This window comes from Myripristis murdjan, chromosome 11 (assembly GCF_902150065.1).
Source record: "Myripristis murdjan chromosome 11, fMyrMur1.1, whole genome shotgun sequence".
NCBI lineage: Eukaryota > Metazoa > Chordata > Actinopteri > Holocentriformes > Holocentridae > Myripristis > Myripristis murdjan.
Window position 1 is genome coordinate 10,707,660 of NC_043990.1, and position 24,313 is coordinate 10,731,972.

The 24,313-nt window shown below is 41.9% G+C and overlaps 2 protein-coding genes across 3 annotated transcripts in view; both read right to left on the minus strand.

The window, feature by feature from the left end:
- Positions 1-76: 76 nt before the first annotated feature.
- cap1 (CAP, adenylate cyclase-associated protein 1 (yeast)) lies at positions 77-14,382 on the minus strand. The gene is made up of 13 exons (XM_030063842.1): positions 14,230-14,382; positions 8,666-8,758; positions 8,010-8,110; positions 7,754-7,831; positions 6,887-7,030; positions 6,272-6,357; positions 4,878-4,983; positions 4,356-4,545; positions 3,587-3,768; positions 2,673-2,796; positions 2,284-2,366; positions 1,748-1,891; positions 77-1,495 (listed from the first exon to the last, which is right to left on the minus strand). The coding sequence occupies exons 2-13, from the start codon at positions 8,754-8,756 to the stop codon at positions 1,412-1,414; spliced, it is 1,413 nt and encodes a 470-aa protein (XP_029919702.1). The 5' UTR covers positions 8,757-8,758; positions 14,230-14,382; the 3' UTR covers positions 77-1,411.
- A 1,743-nt stretch (positions 14,383-16,125) lies between these two features.
- kiaa0319l (KIAA0319-like ortholog) overlaps positions 16,126-24,313 on the minus strand; it is a 28,469-nt gene continuing 20,281 nt past the window's right edge. For both annotated transcript variants that reach the window (XM_030063359.1, XM_030063360.1), the window contains 6 exons: positions 23,186-23,345; positions 22,035-22,177; positions 21,320-21,442; positions 20,793-20,883; positions 20,473-20,564; positions 16,126-19,568 (listed from right to left, as the gene is read on the minus strand). In XM_030063359.1, coding sequence (XP_029919219.1) covers positions 19,372-19,568; positions 20,473-20,564; positions 20,793-20,883; positions 21,320-21,442; positions 22,035-22,177; positions 23,186-23,345 — 806 coding nt within the window. In that variant the 3' untranslated portion in view covers positions 16,126-19,371. The remainder of the gene's footprint in view (positions 19,569-20,472; positions 20,565-20,792; positions 20,884-21,319; positions 21,443-22,034; positions 22,178-23,185; positions 23,346-24,313) is intronic.

The following is a 24,313-nucleotide window of genomic DNA, read 5'->3' on the forward strand; positions in this document are numbered from 1 at the left end:
AACTGACTTGTGTTCAAACCAACTGAAAAAACACAAGCACAGAAATTCATATATTCATTTATTGCAACAATTTTTCAATGATGTCTCCAGTACTAATGAACAGAGTTTTGATTCTGGACCCAAATAAAGAGGTAAAAGAAAAGAGACGATACAAAAGAAAATCCATCTGCTAAGAGCACAACAGCCGCAACAGCAAGAGGATAACCGAAGAGAAACAAGTGAACACATGGCTAGGAGTGAACGGAGAGAATGATGGTGGGGCTAATACTTGAAAACCATTCAATAACAACCTATATGTATACAGATCATTAAATTATTACGGCAGATATTTCCAATCAAGAGTTCAAAGGGAAGCTTTAACAACCACCGATGATTAAGTCCTTCAATCTCTCTCCTCTACTGCTTTCTTCCACTTCCAGTTTGGTTCAAAGTCAGGAGCCACTCATCATTCAAAAATAACCTCTTTTGCTCTTTGCCACAGTTTTTTTTTTCTTGCATGCCTCCTTACATGGAATGTTTATCTCAAATATTCAGGGGAATGTCCTATGTGGGAAGGGGAAAGCACATGGAATGATTTATTCTTCCTCATTAGAGAATCTTTGTTCCAATATCTTTAAGATGAAGTGCTTTACGGTGCAAAACAGACAATGCCCTTGCACACAATCTTTTTTTTCCCCCCCAAAAAAACTTCTATTTCTGTGCTCTGAGATGGTTAAAATTAGATTTTACTATCCACTATCAATGTTAATATTGTTACAGTCAACATCAGTGGAGGCGATTATGGGTAGCATTGTCCTAAAGGCTTGGTTGTGTGCTTCACCGTTGATTTGCATATAATGGGAAGAGAAACCTATTAGACCCCTATTTAAAAACACCTGCACCTCCTGACCAGGAAGAGGAGAAAAACAATTAAATGATTGGTTGAAGCAACCTGATAATAGGAGCCTGATTGGCTACAGTGTTGTTGCAGAGATGTCAATATCCATATGACCAATCATAACCCCCTGTTCCCATGTTGGCTATTCTACATGTTCAATTTAGCATTCAATTATCCAGATAGGTAAAAAAAAAAAAAAAGATACAGAGCATCCCAGTTGTTGGCAAAACTCAATGTTTCTGCAAAGTGCTCATGGGGGAAAACCAATTTGAATGACAAGCTGCTCCCTGCGATTGGCTGGAGGAATGCTCCAGATAAAGCAAGCAGTCCTCTCATTGGCTTATGGAAGGAACAGCTTAAGCTGTGATTGGCTGATTAAGGAAGGGAGGTGGGGGCGGGTGGGTGGGTGTGAGGTCCGAATCTCAGTCTACAGTGTGAGAGTAAGCTGGTTGGGCGGTCGATCAGTCAGGTAGGCATTTGCAAAAAGGGGGGGTGGTGGTGAGAGGGGCGGAGCGTTTCCTCACGCTGCCCCTCTTATCCAGCGATCTCTGTTGCTGTGGTGACGAGTTTTTTCCCGTCCCACACGGTCTTGAACTGCTCGGGAACAGGGATCTCCGACTGAGAGGGGGAGGGGAAAAAATAAAAAATAAAAAAGGAGAAAGAGAGAGAAGTCACATGAATGCGAAGCGTGTGTCATATGCTTACACAAAGGCAAGTGACAGACATTTCTGAGCGAGCGAAGCACACCAAATCAATTACCGATTCAATTTCTTGTTTGTGTTGCTTCACCTCACTGCGACATATGATATTACACAGCCTGCATAATGTGTACAGAGCAAAGTGCCAAACACAAAGCTCAGAAATACTCACAAACTCTCCGTCTTTTTGGGGTACCAGGATGTTCATCTCTGAGCTCTTGGCGCTGATGATCTCGCAGCTCAGCGAGTCTTTGCTCAGGTAGACGTGGCAACCGTCCGTCTTGTTGATGGAGATAGTGGGGATCTTGCCCATGACCTGCGTACAAAAAGGGCAAGGGAACAACATGTTACATTCAACAATGAAAATCACATTTCATGGCTGCTTGTTTTTTTACAAGATGTTTGTGAAATTATGATTGAATTTAATCCAAACCCCGGTTAAAAACAAAACAGTATGAATTTATATTTATATATTTATATTCATAATATTAATAATAATAATAATATACAACAGCAACATGGACCATCTTTTCATTAAAAAAAAAAAAACCTTTTGAGTTTAATGTTTTCTATTTTTGTCTGTCAGTCTGAGGACTTTGTTTTTTTTTTTCCTTTGGCCAATGGCAGCCCTAACTCCTGTGTCAGTTCAATCACCAGTTTGCCTCCATACTGCATGAGAAAGTGTATTCATTTATATGTTGTACACACCTGAACCTTGACGTCTCTGCAGTTAATCACCTCTACGATGCCCACCACATCATCAAACACCAGGCTCATTTTCTTACAGTTGTCTGACAAAGGATGGAGGATAAACAAAGGTACGTTAGTAGAGGAAAATGCATCTTCCCATGTAGCTGCTGAGAGGAATACATAGGATTTCAGGGTCAGACTTAACAGACGCAGATAAAATGAAATACTTGTCAAAGCCCTGACTCTACACAAAAAATAGCCCTGAAAATGTGTATTTCATGAAAAAGGCACGTGAACAGATTATTTTGTGTTTGCCCATCCTTGGCAGGTGAGCGATAAATAATTTTAGACACTGGTGCAACCGAGGAAACGTTAAACTTTGCTTTAATATTCAGTTTTGTTCTTACCTAGAGTGATGGAGTTGATCTTTCCCTTGACCTGCAGCATACTGTTGTTGCACTTGAAAGCGTAAACCACCTGCTTCAGCTCCGTGTCGCTGATCACCAGGCCCTGTGCTCCCTCTTGGTTCTCCTGCAAAGGAAAACCGAGGCAAAAGGAGGACGACAGAAAGAGGAGAGACAAAAGAAAAGGAAAAAGAGGAGAGAGCACAAGCGTTTAAAAGACAATGGAAACTGTGGAGTGACCATAGGAGGGCTGAAAATGAACAGCAGCGTTATCAAGAAGTCCTATTTTGTCTCCATGACTCATTCTTGAAGCCTTCTCACAGCCCGCCGCATAAACAAATCCAAACAGGCCTCGTTTTAGCCAAAAGCCACAAACAGAGCAAAGTCAAATCAGCAGTCTTGTTGTTTCCTTTCTCCATCATCTGACTCTCACAAGAACAAAAAGATAAATTCAGTTTTATCTCAGTGTGTGTCGTATTTATGGTAACTTGCGGTGATGCTGATTAATAAATAACTAAAATAAATAGTCATTTCCTGCTGCTCCATGACACACACTACACCTTACTTGTTGCAACATGTAAGTTACATTAATTCCAGTGTTCCCATTATAAGTCAAATGTAAAATTCCATAACTAAAATGGTGAATTTTCATGACCTATATAAAAATTTAACTCACAGGCCTAAGTAAGAAGGTTTTTATTCTGCTTTATTCTGCAAGGGGAGTGGAAATAATGTGAACACAATAGAAAAAAAAATCTAAATATTTCATTCGTTTGTCCCAAGAAATCATGAAATTCCCAGACTTTCCCCATCCAGAACAGACTTTTCACAGTGTTATCACTTTCCAGCAATTTGATGATCCATGAGAGCTCTGTAAAAAAAAACAAAAAACAGACACGACTAAGCAAATTACTAACCACTTTCCACTTCTTGCCGTCCAGCTCCAACACGGGGGGCAGTGTGCGGGTGGGGGTGGCAGAGGCGGCGGGTCTGGGGGAAGCGGAGGAGAAGGGTTTTGGTCCGGTGCGCACTGGAGCCGCCTGCCCCCTCAGGGAGGGGTTCTTGTGGGTCTTCTGGTCGTCGGACACGTGCTTCAGGCCTGCAGACGAATTCAGACAAGAGAACTTTGTCAAATTTGAAAAGAGGGAAAAACACAACCACGGAAGAAATAAAGAAATATTTAATACATTCTGTCCTGTGGCTAGGACAGTGTTGGTACGAGAGGCTGGATTAGGGATACAACACATGGAAATATTCCACGTTTTTACGACAAGCTCTGTTGACAAAGACTGCCATCCCCTCATTTCTCCCTAAACACCCCAATTTCAACTTGAAACACACTGTAGGCCTTGAAGTGTAACATGCTTCACGCCTGGAAACCAAAAGGTACAATAGAAATAAATTTAAAACTGATGATTCATTCAGGAAAGAAATACTTTTGACGCTGGTCTAAACCATCAACAGCACAATTCCTCTTTGAAGATAACCCGTGTATGAAATTTGACCAAAGTCCCATCAGTTCAAGTAGTTCAACAAGATGAAAAGAATTATTTATGCTCATATCTGATCATGTCTATACCACTAGAGGGCTATCTAATCATTATCTAATTTTTATTAACTTGATTTTATTTTGCATCATCTAGAGCGGGTCATTGTGGTTTGCCGTCGCCTCTCTCGGCCACCTACCCTTGGTGATGTCGGACCCCTTGTTGATGGAGGCGAACAAAGCGTTCCGAGAGGCACCGGCGTCGCTGTCGCCGCCACCGCCCGAGCTGAAGTCCATGGGCGGGGGTGGAGGTCCAGGTGGAGGGGGAGGGGGGCACCCGCCAACTGGGGCCGGTGCAGAGGCAGAGGCTGAGGCTGAGGCTATGGGACCCTGTGATGGGGGGAGAAAAAAAAACAAACTTTCAATATTCGACTTCATCAGATCATATAAAAACAGAGCATGTGATTCAAGTAATACAATTTACAAAGAATATTTATGCTCACTAAGGAATAGAGATTTAATTTTCCGAAGAGCACAGATTAATTTGACAGCACTGCGCCATCTACGTTTGGAAAACCTGCATTTGTTTTCCATCCTGTCTGAGAGGATGCAGACACAGGAGAAGAGTAATAATAGAGAAAACAGAGAAAGTGAGCAAGAGTGAATGCCCGTGAGAGCAGGACAGGAAGAAGTGGAGCAGGAACTATAAAACTGAAGCTCACAGTCTTGCTCCAGGCCAGTCCGGTGGTGTGGTGCTCTTTGATGTAGTCCTGCATCTTGGTCCAGATGGACTGATAGGCCTTCACCCAGTCCACGTGCGCCTTGTCCCTGTGAGAACACAAGTCAAAGGAGACTGGCTGTTCATTGCCCTTTTGCACTTATGTCTTAGTGCTTGTTCACTTCTTTTCCTTCAGCAGTTTATCGTTCCTTTGCACAGTTCACTCCCTCCCCCCTACAATAAACAGACAATGGACAGCAGCCTCCACACATCTGCACACAAGCAAGAAGAGCCTTTTAAAAATGGGACATGGCACATATTCAAAGGCTGCATACAGACCAGATCCAGCAGCACTGCAGCACCTTCACACAGGACTGTGCGGAGGTGTGGGCGTATTTATTTGTGCGACAAAAATAGGACTGAACAATTAATCAAAATATTTTTAATGTCACAATGCCCAAAATCAGAGGAGCTGCTATTTTTAAAAAGGTAAAATGTGTGACAAAACATTGTTTTAAATTAAGTATTACGGTGCTACAGAGATGCTCTATCCTATAAACTACATACATAAACCTACATTTTCACAATGTTAGAAAACATGATTGGTACAGAGCCCAGCAAGAAAAACACACACACACACACACACACACACACACACACACACACACACACACATCACAACACATTATCATCACTGTAATATGTTTTATGGCCTATGTAATGCTCAGGTAACTACAACCCAATATTCTAAGTTACATTTTACTTTAAACACAAAAATAAGAGTCACCTTGATTGATTTACAGACCACAGACCAAACTTGCCTTGAGGCTCCAGTTCTGGTGTATACAGTCAGACATGCTTCGAACTGCAGTACACACAGACTATACACACACTCAGAGGCCACTTTATTACATCCCCCTGTACAATCTAATCGAGTTCAATGCAGCTACTTTGCCATAAATTCTACACAAAGTTTATAATGCTCAGTTTTTGTTAACATTGTGGAAAATTAGTCAATTTTATCCTATGTTTACTACTGAGGTTGTAGTTGGCAGAGGTCTTTCTAAAGAGGTGTTTCTAAATTTTTGTCCTGCCAGTTCATATACAATAAGGGGGACAGAATAGTAGAAACGCCTCTTAATAAAATGCAGTCCAGTGCAACAGCAGCAAAGTGGAGTAGACCCAGGCAAGACTCTGTATTGGATTTCCATAACAAAATATAATAAACCTATTTAATAAACCCAAAGAACAAAGAAGTTACTCAACTGAACAATAAAGATACAATTTTGACCATATAAGGAATTCGGCTCCTATACCCTAATATCAATGTATTGGTCTGTTTTGCTGCTGGAAATACACATTTCTGGTTAAGGCATGTCATTTCATAGTTTGACTTACTTATCCTTGTAGTCCTTGAGCACACGGTTGGTGTAGAACATGGCAGCGTCCTGCATTTCTTTCACATAGGGGCAAGGCTTAGGAGCCTGGGACAGACACACATGAAAGAAGGGAAGAAATAATTGCAGGCGTTTATGAATTTAAATTACATTTTGAAGGACAAACACAGGAGAAAATGCATTTAAACTGGAGGCAAAAAAAACAAAAAAAAAACAGTTGCAGGCTAAGCTGCTGGTAAGATCTTCAAGATAAAGAAATGGGCTTAGACTGGATAGCATGCAAGTGATAAGTTTCTCCTTCTGATAACCATATTCATGAGAACAATGAAACTTTCAACAAAATGAGTTAATCATCATCTACACTGTGACAGTGAGGCTCTGTTGCTGGGATTCACATGCCTGCCAAGCAACTGCCTGTCTTGGTCACCAGACAGAGATGACAGAATGAAAGAGAGGCTTGTTTCTGGCCATCACACACTCATTTAAACCACCCCCACACACACACATATACACAAAGAAACCAAACACGCACACACACACACACACACCAAGTCACATACAAACTGCTGTGCCAAAACCCCTCCCTCTCCGGCCCACCAGCCACCCCGCATCTCACCATGGCGACCCATCCGAAAGCAGGCACGCTCTCGCTGACGGCGGAGAGGTGGTTGAAGAACGTTGAGGAGCGGTTCTGCTCGCGAAACGCCTGCACCTGATTGATCAGTTTGGAAACCGGCTGCAGGAGACCTGTCAAAACTTCCTGCAGAGGACAAAAAGACAACCGATTTAGAGTTTTCCCTATAAATACATGGGTTTCAGGATAGCATATCAGTGTTATACGGATATGGTGAAATGAGATGAGATATTTTCTGGGGTTTTGACCATCACAGTATGGCTCAAGTGATGTCTTTTCCTGGTTTTAAAATCTACATTAAAAAAGGGATGCAATTTCAGGGTTCCCAACATGCTTACACCATGTATCGTACTTCCACACTGCAGTACGCCAACACACAACTGCTGGGTATCAGACGGGAATCAGCAGTTAAAAATGTGCAATTTGAATCCATAATCTCAGGAAAACATATTTTCCATGATTTCACTGATATTTCCAGGACATTTTTCCAATTTTCCAGATGTTTTCAATGACTTGAAAAAACAAAACAAAACAATATTTTCCAGGAACCCTGAATTTTATGAACTTAGACTGTTCTGGCTGTTTTAACATTTATCTTCATGCACTTGGTCATCGTCCACTTTACTAATGACTGTTTATGAGACATCTCTTCAGTGTGCATCGATCTGGTTAAAAGTACTTTGATATTTGGTTTTGCCTGTCTTGCAGAGCCCTGGCTTCAGTGCACAGTTTTAGCATCACATGTGCTATAAACTTAGATTAGACACGCTGTGGTTGTATGTACAAACATCAATCAGTAAGGCAAGAAACATTAGTTGACTGAGCCGTTCTGGGGTGTATTTAACTCACATCTGGGGGCTTCTGGTGGGAGGAGGCTATGACGAGCAGCTGTCTCTGACAGGTGAACGCCTCCTTCATCAGGTCCGCCTGGCAGGCAAAGTTTGGGGGGAAAAAATTGAAATCAGAGTCAGACAGCAACAATAGACTGGATGAAAACATAAAGTGATGTGTGCAAGAAACCACAAGAGAACACAGTTAGGCACCAAAAAGCAAAGCAGGAGATTCCCACAGTCTGCATTCATTGTCTCCTCAAGTCTTTACTTACATGTTTCTTGACATCGCCCCCTATGTTCTGGCTGAGGGAGATATACTGAGCCACTGGTCCGCTGATAATGTCATCATAGGCCTCGACGTACGCTGACACAGCTAGAGAGGGAAGGATGTCAAAGCAGGAAGGAGCATTAGCAGGCCAAAGTCTCTCAAGCCAACAGTCGTGCTATGACTCATGTTTTTATTACGTTACTTTATCAAAGGACAAGCACAGCAACTTCAAGTGGCTTTTTAAAAAGGCCAGGTAATGAGGTTTGTGGTGGGGAATTCAGAAAATAAATTCCATTCAGCTTGCGTCCAGCAGCCATCGCATACTGTGTGGTCTTACTTTTCGTGAATAACGTTTAACTCACACTTGGGTGAAAATGTGACAAAACCGGGGTAAAAACAACAGTCTGAAAATAAGCTGTCCAAAATAGTTTTCACAGGATTGATGTGAGGTGTGTATGTACATATTTGACGGTTTTCCAGACTCACATTTGTTAAGAACAAGTCACACAAAAAAAGAAAAGAAAAGAAAGCATGAAAGAAAGAACATTCCCCCATGCTAGGCTCTCCACTTAAGGAAACATCTACCTCCGCTTAAATGATAAGCAAAGTATACTCATAGTATTACGAAACAGTTCCTCTTATCACCAATAACGTGATTACCTCCACCAGCAGGGCCTCCAGTGCCCGACACAGCCTCCAGGCGACTCACCGCCGTCTCCAGCCGCTGCACCAGACTCGACAACTCTGCCATACCTGCCAGACGGAGAGGAGAGAGAGAGAAGAGCAGGTAAAACATCATAAATCAGCTCTCAAGTTCAGTGCTCGATCTACAAAGCAGGCACAAACAATTCAAGGCCCAACTCAAGGTAGCATGATTATGTGCAATTTTACACTCGCTGACTTCCTCACCTCAAGAGCTCTTGGCTGACAAAACAGGCTACATACAAAGAAATTTTTCACTGTCAAATGAGTTTCAGTCATTACCAGTGAAAGGATTAATTTTGTGTGTTTTTTGGGTGTTTTTGGTCAAACAAAAAAGGCAAAAAGCAAAGAACTACATCTACTTTAATCATTCATTAAGTAAAAATACCCAACATTTACTGGTCCTGCTTCATGGATGCTGATATTTTTTTTTGCTTGTTTTATATCGGCATAAAAAACTCCAATGTTCACCGCAGGCTTGGTATGTTGTGATGTTTGCTTTAATTGACATTTTACAGACTAAGTGATTAATGATTATTTTGAGTATCCATTGATTTTTCTTTCTTTTTTTTTTTGGTTTCAGCCCCATTAGCCATAGATGGCAAGAGAACCACGGATTTATCCTGCAGTGAACTTAAACTGGCCGTTTTTTGCACAGTGCTCATGAGACAAAATGTTTACACTGGCTTGCTTGATGCAGTTGCAAAATGCAAAAAAACAGTCCAAACCAGAGTGGAAAGGTTTACTTTGACGCACTTTTGCATTTGGTTTGTTTAAGTCATGAATCACGTGCACAGGATGCAGGTCATCATTTCAACCACAGACAGACGATTTCACCCGTTTGGTTGAAACTGTGACAATCAATGACACCATCGTCTGGTGTTGTGTTTTGGTTTGATTAAAAACCTGCATGCTCTTGTCCCTCTCATATGCAGCTTGTGTTTTAGTGACCTATCTTTCTGGTTTGTGATTTTGGTGGCAGAATGGAGTCAAAACAAGGCAAGTCAAGTCAAGTCAAGGCAAAAACAAAGCTTGATGGACTTTTGAGAGATGCTTCTGTTTAATAAGGAGGCATTTCACCTAAAGCTTGAGTGCAAGTTGGTAACTTCTGGCTATCAGGTATCTTCTTAATACCCATACAAAAACTTAACATAACAGTTTTGGGGTTGCTTCCTATGGTTAATTAGGAATATATTCTTACTCCTACCAACCTACACCTAAGTTCACTTCACACTCAGTCTTGGTGCTGTTACTTGGTACAAGCCAAAGTTTGAATATCCTTGTTCTCACTTGTCCACACAAACCAAACTTAATGAGTTAATGCTCCTGGGTTTAAATAAATTTCTCTAGACATGACTGGTGCGGATTAACCCTTCACATATGATAGGCAAGCCTTTGCCAGCCCCATAACCAAGTAGGGTTCCCCCTTTAGAAAAGTTGATTAACAACAGCTAGAGGAGTGGTGCTGCAGGGAAACAGGTCACAACCTGCTGATTGAAGGCATGTACGTGTTCAGTCAAGCGGCTGATGCTGCAGTCTCTTTACAGGCCTGTCCTGTCATCCAAAATATGCAGGTTAAACATCTTACACAACAAAACACCTATTTAATTTTGCTAGCCTGAGCTACAGCTGAGCCTCGGGCAACAGTTACAGAACTCATCCTGAAGCCTGAAGAGAAAAACAGTGAAGAATGAGTATCGACAGGCCTGCTGATACTCCTAATCCTGACAACTCCACGCTCACCTATAAGCTTGCACTTAGCAAACCGAGTCCACACTTAACGACGGGGCTAACATTACATAAGACTGCTGAAACCTGACACCGCCCCCAGTCTCAGGTGCTTTCACCTGGCTGAGAGTGAGTGCAAGCACAGGCCTCTCTCACTAATGAGACCATGTAGACTGGAGCTTTCTTAACACAAACCCTTCTTTCCCTTCTCACTTTCACTACAGAGGCGCTGAGCAAAACCTTTAACTAAATATTTAATGATTTTTCAAATTGGAGACGAGGCTTTTTATCATTTTTGGGAGTGAAATGGAGCTAAGGTTGAAAAGGTAGGCCCTTACCTGGGGATAATAATAATGATAATAATAATAAGAGGGAAAATAAATTTGATAAAACCACTATGGATACCAAATTTGACTTTGACCATTTGGGGATTTTTGAAGGCTGATGGCAACATATTGGGACTGAAGCTGCTAATAGACAACATACTGCAGAGACATTTGAATCAGCCTTGGCCACATTCATGTTTAAAAAAAAAAAAAAAAGGATTCAGTGTTTCCAAGATTTTAATGTCAGCACAGTGAAAAAAACTGCTGACTCGGCACTTGGACCGCTGTGTGACTCAAAACTTTCCATTGAGAGCCATACTAATGAAACTCTTATAGGAGGTTTGGCAGCCCCGCGAGGCAACATGGCTCACGTTTCAGTCTACGTTTTACAGATTTCCACCACTGAATCTGTGGCGTAAACTCACTCCCATCAGACCAGCGAGGTACAAAACTACACAGGCCAACGTCCAAGTTGTGTTACAAAAATAATTATCTGCCCAAAAGAATCAGCAAAATGACATCATGGACTAAGCTTACATTGAATAAGGGCAGTCCAGCCGTTAAATGCAACCCGACTTCTGGTTCAAATAAATAAATGAAAACTAAAAGTGCTAATCTTTTGTTTAATAGAAAAAAGAAGTTTACAAATTGTTTGAGTGCATCAACAGGCCCAGAAAGCATCCTGATCTTACAGCAGAGTTATGTTTGTTTCAGCAATCATCCAGCACGAAATCCCTCGACTTCCCTTCTTGTTTCCTCATTTATTCAAACGGAGTTGTAAATTAATTATCTCCACAAGAGTTTCTAAGATAAAATTAGATCATAGCAGGACACACACCCTTACTACCCTTGACCTACATGTACAGGGTAACAGCAAGATAGGCCTACAGATACCCAAAAAAAAAAAAAAAAAAAAACAACTGCTGCACTTCCTGGTTGTCTCAGTATGACTCAACCTGCAATTGACGTGCCACTTCAGGTCTCGGTGGGAGAAATGGACTTTGAGCTACTTTATAAAAAAAAAAAAAAAAAAGTACTGTAGATGACAGATGTAACAGACCAGCTCCGTTCTAATGACGCACACAATTTTCTACCAGTTCGGCCAAATAGTGAATCACTCCATCTAAGGAATATGCACCGATTTAGACGCTGGACACAATTCCCTCAAGTGTGTATTAGACTCTTGAGCGCTCGCTGGTCGCGCTCATGCCAAGCACTGACCACCAAGAAGTTTCCAGAGTCAAGAGGGCAGAGGTAGCATGACTCAAACCAGGGCAATCTCATGGCGTATAGAGCATATGTAACAGTGAATCTCATTGTTTTAGCCAGTGTGGAGACAGATTGGCTAAAATCAGGAATGAACTAACACCAACTCTAGAGGAAGAGGAGACCCTGGTCTGTTTACGTCAGTGTTTTTGAACTTTATGTAAGAGCCACAAGTCCAGTGTCCACGGGCAACTGCCTAAATACAATAGAGACTGCTCTTTAAATTAATAATAAAGCCAAAAGGGAAGCATTTTTATTTGACATGGCCAAAATAACACACCAAAGTAAATAACTGTTTGTTTTGAGCTGAAAACATGAGTTTGTGCTTCTAATTGTGCTATGGACTGTGCAGTTGTTTGACTAATTAGCACCACCAGGTACAGCAAAAGAAACACTGGGAGGAGGCATGCTCTTCCTGGTTTCCTCCACATAAAACCACAAGATACTAAGGGCGGGGATTCATTAAGTATCACGATTTTTTAAACAATATTTTCTTCAATGTTTTTATTACAGAATTCAAAGTAGTGGTCATGATACTGGCATCATGAAACTAGACGACATAAGGAATCCGTTGGTAGAAAAGCACATCATTCTAGATTGTGTGCAAGGGGGCAAAATATACTGCTTCAAAATTAGGCTAAACTCTGGCAAGAGAAAAACTCAACGGGGTCCCTTGACCTCTGACCTCAAGATATCTGAACGGAAACGGGTTTTATGGGCACCCACAGGTCTCCCCTTTGCAGACATGGCCATCTTATATTAATCCCATGCAGTTTGGGGCAAAAGCCATGCAGTTTTTGCATGCAATACACTACAAATGTGTTATCTTGGCCTATTCTAAAATTGGGTATTTGTGCACACTGGCGCCTAACCAGTTTTGGAGTTGCATAAATTCAGCTTAACTGGAAAGCTGAGACTCTTGTGGATTCGATGAAACTTGACATCACAGTATAAAAATGACGTACTGTCACCTTTATGATGATCAGAGCCTCATTAAACCTTTCATCCACAAATTAGAGGATATTTCAACAACAAAAACAGCAATTAAACTGTAATATCCTATTGCAATACACAGCAAATCAGCACCCAAGTATTGTGAGGTAAGTATATCAATCTCAGCCCTACTGAGAAACACTAGGATGATGCATGCTTTCAGACACCAAGATACAAATGTTAAAGAGGCCTGTGGGTGCACACATTGAGTTTAGGTGCTGTCTGAGCTCCTCCTGGTTTCCTTTAAATAAAACCTCAGGATGCTGTGTATGAGTGTGGGTATTTTTTTTGTCAACATGACACAAGGCTCTGCATAATGCACCATCATGATGCAGGAGGGGGCTGAAGTAGGTTATGTGCGGGTTTCTGTGCCTCCCCAGCCTGAGGCCAGATGCTCGCCTCAGACATAAAGGGAGTTGCTGTGCATTTCCTCAACCCCTAGCTGGCCACCTGGCTTTATAAGCAATGGAAACGGCTTGAATTTCCTCTTTGCACGTTTAGAAGTAGGCCAAAGCAAGGACAGCGAGCTCTAATCTTCCGCCACAGCCCCACGGTGGGCTGAAGTCTCCAACAAATCACGTACAAGCCGATGATAATGCGATTGGGGAGACGGCCAGGCGTGCTAGCCGGGCTAAAGCTAGCCGAGGCAGCGACAATGAAAACAGCCGTCTGGTTAAAAAAACACGTCTGGAGTGGCTTTCACTCTCAATTGAAATGCACTTAGTTAGCTGTGAAAGGCATTAAAATGTATATGGCGAGCTGGCATCTTGTCATGTGTGTGTGTGTGTGTGTGTCTGCTGTCTGTTTCGGCATTTCCTGTATTTTTTGCACCCCTCCCAGTGTTAGCCAATGCTGCACCGCTCTGCAAAAAAAATGAAGTTTCCACTCATTTTTTTAACCACAGAAAAAGCAAGTCAGAGCACCAGGAGGGTTGAAATAATAATAATAAAAAAACAACAACAACATTTGGACACCTGTGCAGCTCGGACATTGTGGTTAAAGCACGGCTTGGTGAATGCTAGCGAGCCATGCTAACTTGATTAGCATCACAGCGATTTCAATAAATAATTTGTGAATGATTTCGGCGCCGTGGCGAGGGAGCGGCGACGCGACAACCTGCGCCTTTTAAAACCACCGACTTCACCTGAGAGAGCTGGAGAAGCAGCGCACAATTGCAAAAAAAAAAAAAAAAAAAGGCATGCTCCTTACCTGGTGAATTGGTCAAGCAGTGATTAGGTGTGGGACCTCGGTGTGTTTTCCGTGGGAGTGGACAGGGTGGGAGCCGCAGCACACTGGCTTCGCCTTTTTTCTTCCTGTATCGGTGAATTTACCCGGCTGTCACCGCGCCGCTGCGTTTCCGCCCCGCTTCGCGCAACCAATTCCTTTCCCATATAAGGAGAGAGAGGCAGAGCGCCGCACAAAAATATGAGGAAAAAAAAAAAACACACACACACACGAGAAGAAGTCTGCTTCCCCTCAAATGCGACCCTATGCTGCAGAGATAAAGCCGCTGGCATTGGTTTGCATCGGCTTTGTCTGCAGCCATCACCAAAACAACACCCAGAACACCATGCCGGATAGTAACAATAATAATAAATAAGATTTTGATTTGTCATCTTCGAGCTTTTTATTGTGTGATATGAGTGATGTGCAGACTCTCTTGCATTTTTATGCCTCCACCAAGACATGCCCACAGGTGTAATTTGCACAGAAACAGTTCAAATGAATGTGCATTTCTGTGCCGCATTTTTCTCCTGTCCTGTCCTGCCTGAGCATGCCTGTTCCCCCTGTGGGTGGAGGATGCACACAGGACACCCTCCAACTGTGTTTTTTCAAGGCTGGAGTTTCACTTACAGCTGTGGGTCTCGTGTAAAAGTGGTCACAGGCTTGTGAGATGCATGCGAGATTGATTTGTTGAGTACTTCAATGTGAAATAGTGGAACTGCAGTGCAAAACTAAAGTGGAAAGAAATGAGGAAGTTCTGGACTTGCCTTTAAGATGGTTAGGATCTGTGCAGGGTCAAACCTCTCAAGATTACACCCTGTTTTTCTTATCAGATATTTACATTTTGGTGCATTTTATTGAACAGTATGCAAGCAACAGTGCATCCAACTAGTGCTCCATTGTCACTGGTGCAAAATGTTGGGTGACCTCTGCCTCCATCTGCTGTCTTTGCCTTGCACAGCCATCACACCCATTGCCAGTGAGGCAAAGCTATGCAAGTCCACACACACACACACACACACACAGGCTTCTTCTATCAACACTTGTCATGGAGTCAGTGAGCTCAACAGCTGAGTTAATGGAGCGGTAAATGTCAACTACTGAGGTTAATGGCCAGTCATGAAAAAAAAAAAACAACACATAACGATTAAAAATAAACTATGCAAGAAATGTGTGAATGAGGCGATGACATTAAGTTAGGGTCATGGCGGTGGTAAACGGGTGTGGGCAATTGTTTTACTGAGAGGGAAAGTGGAATTATGTAGATGTAAAAGGAGACTAACAGGGCTATAGTTCAACTGGCTAGAGATGTTAATTGACTCAGGTTCCCATCAGGGATCAATAAACTATCTCTGATTTTCTAGAGTAAGAACCTGCGTCAGTGGTTTTCTAAAACTCACTCTTTCTTTCACCCTACACTGATATTTCAGTGTTGTCAGCTACATTTGCAAGTTTTACTTTTTTAAACCGTTAACTTCTTGGTCAACCATTTTTATTCAGTGTGAATCACTTTGTGGAGGAATTAAAAGAAACAATAACTATCTATCTATCTATCTATCTATCTATCAATCAATCAAACAACCAGCAGCAGCAGAAATGAGCTTCAGTGCTTCTTTGCCCCATAACATGTCATTCAGCAACCATGCTCCTGGTTCCCACTGAGAAAAGGAGGAGAAAAAATAGAAAAAAAAACCCTTTGTGGTGAACTACAGGCGATAAGTGAAGGTTGGCTATTAAAGCAGCCGGACAAAAAGCCGTGTTTGTGTGAGGACCTTTCATCAAAGTCGGGTTTGGCTCCTCTCGGGGAAACATCTGATAACTCAGCACCGGAGCTGAAAACACAGTCATGATTTATCAGCACGGCACACAGCCCACGCAAACTCAAGAACCAAATGAAACATATTTAATTTTAATTTACAGATTATCCAGTTGCATCAGGTCTGGCCATACAGCAAAGGAGGGGATTTTTCCTTCACTAAAATCTTGTTATTTAAAACATTATAAGTTAAACTCAGTATCCCTTCATTTAATAGATATTCATTATCTCTCATTCTGCCTTCACAGTGGACTCCATCAGAGTTGGGGTCAGTTCACTTATTTCTATAAATTCAAAATATGATTCGCAATTCATTTACTTGGGTATAAAAAGCATTGAGGAGGTTTTATAGCTATGTTAGTTATTGTTAAAATAAATAAATGTCTATATATTTAAATTACAAAAAACGACTAACTCTCACTTGTGTTTCAGGTGCTGGTCAAGCGTAGGAAATTCAAATATGCTCAAGTCAAAAAATCTTGCTGCACCCTAACAAAGACTTACACCAACTTGATCAAGACACTATTGATTTCTACCTATTTTACAAGTAAAAAACATGGCAAGCAACATATTTTGTGCAACAAGCAACACCCGATGAAGCATGAAACATGTTGTTTTGCCATGTTTTTCACTTGCAAAATATGTGGAAATAAATTGTATATTGATCTAGTGAGAGACCTTTGTTTGTGTGCAGCGCAATTTTTTTTGACTCGAGTCTATACATATGTTAACATTGAAATAATTCCCACTTTTGAATTGCTAGAATTGAGTAAATCAACCCCAAATCTGGACAATTACTCTATATGGTGTTTGCTAGGATGTGCAGCAGGCAAGGGGGAGGAAGATGAGATGATTTCAAACAGTTGGCACTTCAGGTGCGCTTCATTTTACACTTGTCTTGCACAAGTTGGCGAGAGATGCCCCATCAAATTCAGCACATCTGACTAAATATTTCAAAACATCTCTGCCCAGGCCTGATGTGCACTGAGAACAATTCAAGACAGAACTAGTGCAATAGTACTGATACCAGCATGAGATGACTTTACAGTAAGAAAGACTTTAAAAAAAAAAAAAAAAAAAGATTGCTTATTTCACAGTACAACTTGGATCAAATCAAAGGTGTACCCTTTCAACATTCAACAACCAAAGAAAAAGTGACTCAAAATTTCAGACTACAGTTACAGGCCAGTTTCACAGTCTGCATGCAAAGCAATCACACTACTGGATATTATAGGGAAGCATCGTTTGGTGAAACAGTTTTCCTTCGTTACAGCCCCGTCCAGAAACATCTCACACCACCACTCACATACAGCAGGAATAGATGCAGCTTCTGTTGTTCGCTCCTATTTTACAGTCTGAAGGCAATTTTCGTCACTCCTGGGTCCTGTTCCTGACACATATATGGCACCCGTGTCCCTGCAAAAACATCTTGCAGAGACTAACACCACTCAGACCGACACTTTACTATTCTTACAAACACGGGCAAGAGTGTGATTTAATTTCAGGATTTAGCAGAATTTCATTTTTGGACAGACAACTCCCACTCATTCTTAACTGTAAGTTGTTTTGATGCACATATTTTTTAATTTCTGACCATATACCTCACATAGGGTGTCTTTATGGGTGTCAATCTGTAGCCTAAAATTGACTGAACAAAATGAATGTCTTTTCAAAAGAAAATAAGAGCCAAAGATAGTAATGGCATTAATTTCAGGACACACAATCATATTCATTGGGTAAGAAATGCCAAACGCATTCTAATTACTTGCTGAAATGAAACAAGATTATATAAGAGTTACAGCAGTAATGTAAAAAAAACATCACTCTGCCATACATAATGCTTACATCTGACTGCCAAATCCATTCAAATCATATGTGTCGCAAACTGAGGTTTCTGAGGTGCCTCTGGACTTCAGCTGCTTTCAGATTCACTGAAATGTTTTGTTCCCTTGATCTCCGCTGCAGGAAAGGTCAGGGAAACAAAAAGATTTCATATAATCTGAACACAGCCAGGGTCTGTGTTTATGGCTTAACTAACCAAATGTAACGGTTACAGATCAAGTGCTCCTTCTTCAACCAATGAGAGCTAAAACTGAGCATCGAGCTGGCAGACAGAGACACGCTGGGGCTCCGCAAACGCAAAGTGCATCTGCGTTGCTCTGGCTAAAAGGTTGTTTGCAAAGTACAAACAAAAAGACAGTGGTTTTCTTAGTTCAGTACATTACTAAACCGTGAGGTGAGGAAGCAGCGCCCTGTTCATCCTCTTCGTTGAGTTGTGAACTTCATGACTCTCAGCACTTTCACTGTCATTATCTTCTGTCGGGGCCACAGTGAAAGGCGTGAGTGCCTCGTTTTAACATCGTGTACTCCAGTGTGTGTATGTGTGTGTGTTCCAGTTAGTCCACTGAGAGGGAAGCCTCCAGGAAAAAAAAAAACAAACAAAAAAAAGAGAACAGCATTTTCCGAGATCTTCTGCAAGGCTGACAGCAGTCCAATGTTAAGTGACTCTCAACGTGAAGCTGGTAAGAGACGTAAAAACACAGAAAACCATTCTGAAGTAAACATTTTTGGCACAACAGCCAGAAAAACACATCAGGCACACGCACACACACACACACACCACACATGTCAGCCGAACGATGATTCAGAACAAAATTCACTGTTTTAGCTTGGCAGTGTTTGGTAGCATCAGTCTGACCTGGGAAGAGGGTGGATACGATGTGAGTGTGAACATGCGCGTCTCAGAGAGCTGATGTGTGTGTGTGTGTGTGCGTGTGTGTGTGTATGAAGCGGGTTTGCTGGTTTCCGTGTCACTGAAGCAGAATGGTTGTTTTTTTTTCTTCAGAACGCATCAGACAGGTCAGTCTCTTCTTCCACAGTCTCTAAGCAACGTGTCCCATCAGTGAGAGGGGTTACAGTACATTCTTGATGTCTCAGGGTTACATATAGGAACTCTAAATTACATTTTTATTCCCGTTCCATTCCACATCGGTCACCCCTAATCCTCCATGAAATGATACAGTTCTCTCCTGCGTATTGGCTCAGTGTGGGAGCAGGGACATTTCAATGCAGGGGTGTTATTCTGTGACGAGGGGTGTGTGGCTACAACATGTATCCAGCATGTTTTTTTTCCTCTCTCCTTCCACCTAAATCCAGTTCTCATACATAATGTCTTCATGGATGAGAGGTGTGAGGTTTGCGTGTTGAAGAACAAGAGAGAGAGAGAGAAGAGTGAGAAACATGAAGGGTGTGTAAGGGTTGGGAAGAAGTGTGTGCAAGAGGAGGCGCCTGCTCCCCCCCCCGCTCTCTTGCTATAGCAGCTCATCTCTTTGCTTCTTGCTCCTCGCTGGCCCCTGGCCGTTCCTCAGGGACCCGTTCTGGGGCCGCAGGAGATGTCCTCGCTCCCGGTCCGTCCACGGGACCCCTCCCTGCCCGTCGTCGCTATCCAGGTCAGAGTCTGAGTGCATAAGGGCGGACGAGGTGGGGGCGGGTGGTGGCTTCATGCGACCTGAAAGTGGGGTGGGAGTGGACGAAGAGCAGGAGAGGAGAAAAGAAAGAGGCGGATGACGACACAACAATGTAACACCAGAGCTGCACTACAGGAAAGATTTCTATGCAAGAATCTATGCATCATACCAGCCTGAGGGGGCAGCCCGATGGAGATTTTTATCTGTCATAAACTGACTGAACCGGTGTATTTTCTATGGGGCTGATGTGTTGATAGACAGCAATGAGAAAAGAGCTGTCTGTCATTTTATGGATGGCTGGTCTGCATTTTGACATACATCAAAAGTTGAGACAATCTGAACTTTTTTTGGACCGCAGTACATGCAAGCATTTGCACATTCAGCAAATGCCATACTGAAAAGTTAAGAAGTTAAGAAAAGTTAATTTCCCTTGTACACAGGGGTTTTCACAAATTTTACAACATTAATCTCCAAATATGTAGAACCAGAAACTGAATTCTGAGCCTGCCTATGCCCGGCCTCAACACATCTCTACTTTTGTCTTCCAGTCACACACAAAACAGACAAACAATTTCTGTTTGTCCACACTCTGAATGACAACGGAGAAGAGCATCTGTTCCGTTCTAACTGAGACTCTGCTGGTTTGCCCCAATGGACTAAATTAAATTCTGCTGTCAGGTATGGCCCCTCCTCTGCATGCAGGAAGTGACGAAGTAAAACCTATGGGCAAAATATGAAATTGTCTCTTGAACTGTGAGCAGCTCCGTGTCCAGAGAGAGATGGACTCACCAGCATTACGTCTTTTGCCTCTTTAAACCTTTTAGTATCCTTTGGTATGACAGTTACCTCTCACTGCCATTTAGAGCTGTCGTTGAGAGTACTTTTTACAAGTTGGAAATATCTTGAACTCAGTTTGGTTTGTGTGTGTGTATGTGTGTATCTCACCAACTCGCGGTGGCTGTAGCTCCAGACTGTCTTGCTCTTCAGCTTCCAGCATTTTGTATCGGCTTTTGCTTCTGCGCACTCTGCTCTTACGCCTTCCCAGAATAAAACAACAATAACACAGTATATCATCAGTGGCGCAGTGATAAGGCGTTGGATATATAGTAATCACAAAATTCGACAGAAGTCAATGGACATGGCAGGAACACTATATATACCCAAAGAAAGGCATGGGCACTTCTAATATATAATTGTCTAAAATGACAGAACACAAAATGCCAATACTGAAGCCACCTCATGTTAAATGTATCACACTCACTCACCTGCGGCAGCAACACACCATCCCCCAGACAACTGTTGCTATAGCAACCACAATCATGAAGGACGTTATAGTTACGTAGAGTACACTCCACTCTGAAAATTAAAAAAAAAAAAAAAAAAAAAGTAAGGCACAAAAGGGTAGAATATATGGATATGATAAAATGTAATATGTATAACATATTAAGATAAATGCATTACATTGCATTACATTATTAAGGCTGTCAAATGAGATCATGATCGATGGAGAGAGAATCAATGAATCTCTGAGGGTGTGGGTCTCGGTATGAATGGGAACAGTGTGAATAACTTTCCTAGCTAAATAGCCTACAGTTTGACAACAACACCCCTGTTTCAGGCTTTTGTCTCACTTATCAGTAATGTGCACGCAAACACATGTGGACAAAATATAGCATTTCTGTGACACTGGCCGTCAAAAACATGGCACTCAATTTCCTTTTGACAAGGGGCCATCATTCTGCAATTTTTCCATCTGGACTGTAATATCTGGCTGGGCTTTATCTCGTCTCACCACAGTTGCTCTCTGCGTCTCCCAGCTGTGCTCTGATGAAGTTCTCCATCCAGAAAGGGTGACAGACGCAGCGACGTGTGAACGAGTCGCATTCGCCGTGGCTCGAGCAGTTCAGCTGGCAGACTGAGGGGGTGGGGGTGTGAGAGAGAATATCATAACTTTAACATGATGAAGTGGGAATTTACAATGAAAAATTACAAGTGCAAGCCAACAACAGACACATATTTTAGAATATTTAACTATTGCATGTGCATTATGTAAGACAAAACAGCAAAACAGCAAGAAGACATTCAGGAAGAGAGAGAGAGAGGGAGAGAGAGAGAGAGAGAGAGAGAGAGAGAGAGAGAGAGAGAGAGAAAGTGTGCAAAAATGGGCCAAGAAGGACAAGCGGTAACATGTGAGTCTCAGAAATTTGAGAAATTTGAACTATGAGTGCGATCAGTCCTTATCAGCTCAGTCCCTGTGACCTGTCTGCAACCACAGGCTCAAACTGAACAGCAAAGTAAAATAATGTGACAGTGTGCAAATAAATTATGAGAATAAAATAAAATCTAAGTTTAAGTAATTGGCAGTGTGCATGGCCTGTAACGTGTAATTATAATCCAAATGAATGTTCTGCATTTGACATGATTCTACCTACATCCTCTTTCCCCTCACTTCTTTTCCTGTTTGCTGCGTCTTGCGTCTTTAGATGCTAAATTGATCCACTACTCACTGACTGTGTCGACCCGTCGCGCCTTGAAGATGAGGAAGTCGTTCTTCTGCTTGCGCAGCTTGTTGCGAAGCCCCATTGCAACGCTGCGGCCCGACAGAGGAGGGCGACCTGGGCCACCAGAGACCAGGAAGACCAGACGGGTACTGACAGGGGGAAGAGAGGAGGAAGCTTTATTGAATTTAGTCTAAGTAGCTTCATTAATCATCGGATAGCGTGTGTCATTCATGCCTTAATTGAGGTTATTTTCATGTATTTCACTATGGGGAGAAGATAAAATAAGAAGGTAAAGATGCAGAAGAAAAAGAAGGAATGTCATTACTCAAGCCTTCAATTTTATTATTATCTCATTCCTAAGATCACCAAGAAGCTAAGATTTCCCTAATTCTCTCCAGTTATATCAACATTAAAAAAAAAAAAAAAAATCAACTTTTTTTTGACTGCTGGTCACACAGAGGGAGAGGACCTAAAGGCCAAGGGCCGTCACATAAGCAATATGAAGACATCACTTTGGGCTCTGTTAACGTTTGATGACTTTTTCATTATTTCTGACACTTCATAGGCTGAATGAGTCAAAAAAAACAAAACAAAAAAAAAACAAGTACAAAACTGAAGGACTGATTTATGAATGCTCTAACAAAACTGATGTTTCCTGTTTTTATTTTTTATTATAACAATGGCCTATAAATGTAAAAAAAAAACAGCTAATAATGCAAATAAATGAAGACTACAAATGACAGAACATGTCTCTTATTCTCATGGCAGATTTGCGTAAATGTTTTTGTTATGACTGTGTATCACATATCAGTTTGTCCTCATCTTGTCAGGTCGGCAGTCATACCTGATTGCCAGAACCTGTGTCAAAGGCTCACATATCAGCAACAGGTTTTCATCAGTGTGCATGTACATCCAGTACTTTTCTGCCTCAGTAAAATACACTGAACACAATTTGGCGTCTTTTGTGTGTGCATAAGAAAAACCTATGATACTTTATAGGCTAAATAATTATTCAACAAAAAAAAATTCAATGATGAAAATAGTTAAATATATAGTTAAATCAGAGCCATTAATGTATTATAAGTATATCAGTGAAATTTAGTCTTAATAAAGACTAAACAAAATAAAGATATCAAAATGAGGCACAAATGGCTCACCTGTGCTCATTGAAGGCGCTGATCTCTCGCACGATGATGTCGCTGTCGAGCACGCCCAGCAGCACCCCCACCTGACGCAATAGCATGTCACGCTGGCGGTGAGTGACCTGGGACACCGAGACCTCCAGGATGAGCTCCACCAGGTCACGCTGCCAAGTGTCTGAGAGAGTGAGAGAATGAGAGAGAGAAAGAGAAAGAGACAGAGGGAAACAGAGGGTCAGAGGCAGAGATGAAGGAAAGTGAGGAGGAAGAGAAGAAGTGGGAAGATGAAGAGGGGGAGGGTGATGTAAGGCAGGAGGGAATAGAAAATAAAAGTAATAAAGGGAAGAAAAAAAGAGAAAAAAACTGACATGAGCAAATGAGGTCCACTGCAAGATCTATCCAACTCTCTGAGATCTGGGAAAAAGGCCAGAGCCAGCAGTCAGGGATTAGTTTCTCTGTGTGCTTGCGTGTGTGTGCGTGTGTGTGTGTGTGTGCTCCATATGTTGCACACTGACCTGGTCAACCTTCATCTGCTGGTTGCTTTGTCTCATGCTGTGTGGGTGATCATTTATATGCATGAGCTGGTTCAAAAAGGAAAAAATCCACCCTTGAATAGTCATGCAGTTTTCAGCATCCTCAATTTGTGTCATTATTTGCATTCCAGGGGTCATTTTGTTGTAATTTTCTGACTAATTAATTAGAGTTAAGGGTGATTTAATTTTTTTTGCACCTGCTTCCTCTCAGATTACATCACCTACTTCTTTTTCACTGGAAAAAGCACTGAAAAAAAATGTCTGTCAGGCGGTCTTATAAAAAGCTGGCCTTCAGTCTTCTGCAAACCTGCCTGCTTTATTGGATGATGCTACATTTCCTGCTGAAAAGGATCCACAGTATCTTTCAACAACCTCGAGAGAACATACCTGAATTCATTTCCTTCAGGATGTGGAGGCGGAGAGGGGAATATTACAACAGCTTGTAATACAACAGCGCTCAAAATGCAGCATATCATCTAGCTGCACTGCATTATGGTCCAAGTATGGACGCTGCTGACAGTGGAGAAATCGGCATCTTTCCTGTACATTTGTTTAACACTGTGAAAGATGTTTAATCTAAAAGAAACCTTTGGTCTTTGATTTCAGCCTTTCA

Coding starts and splice junctions, on each gene's coding strand:
- cap1 (XM_030063842.1), bottom strand. CDS start 8,756: ATGGCAGAGTTGTCGAGTCTGGTGCAGCGGCTGGAGACGGCGGTGAGT. Junction 4,546..4,877: donor GACTGGCCTGGAGCAAGACT/GTGAGCTTCAGT, acceptor CCCCCATCACAG/GGTCCCATAGCCTCAGCCTC. Junction 2,797..3,586: donor ACGGCAAGAAGTGGAAAGTG/GTTAGTAATTTG, acceptor TTTCCTTTGCAG/GAGAACCAAGAGGGAGCACA.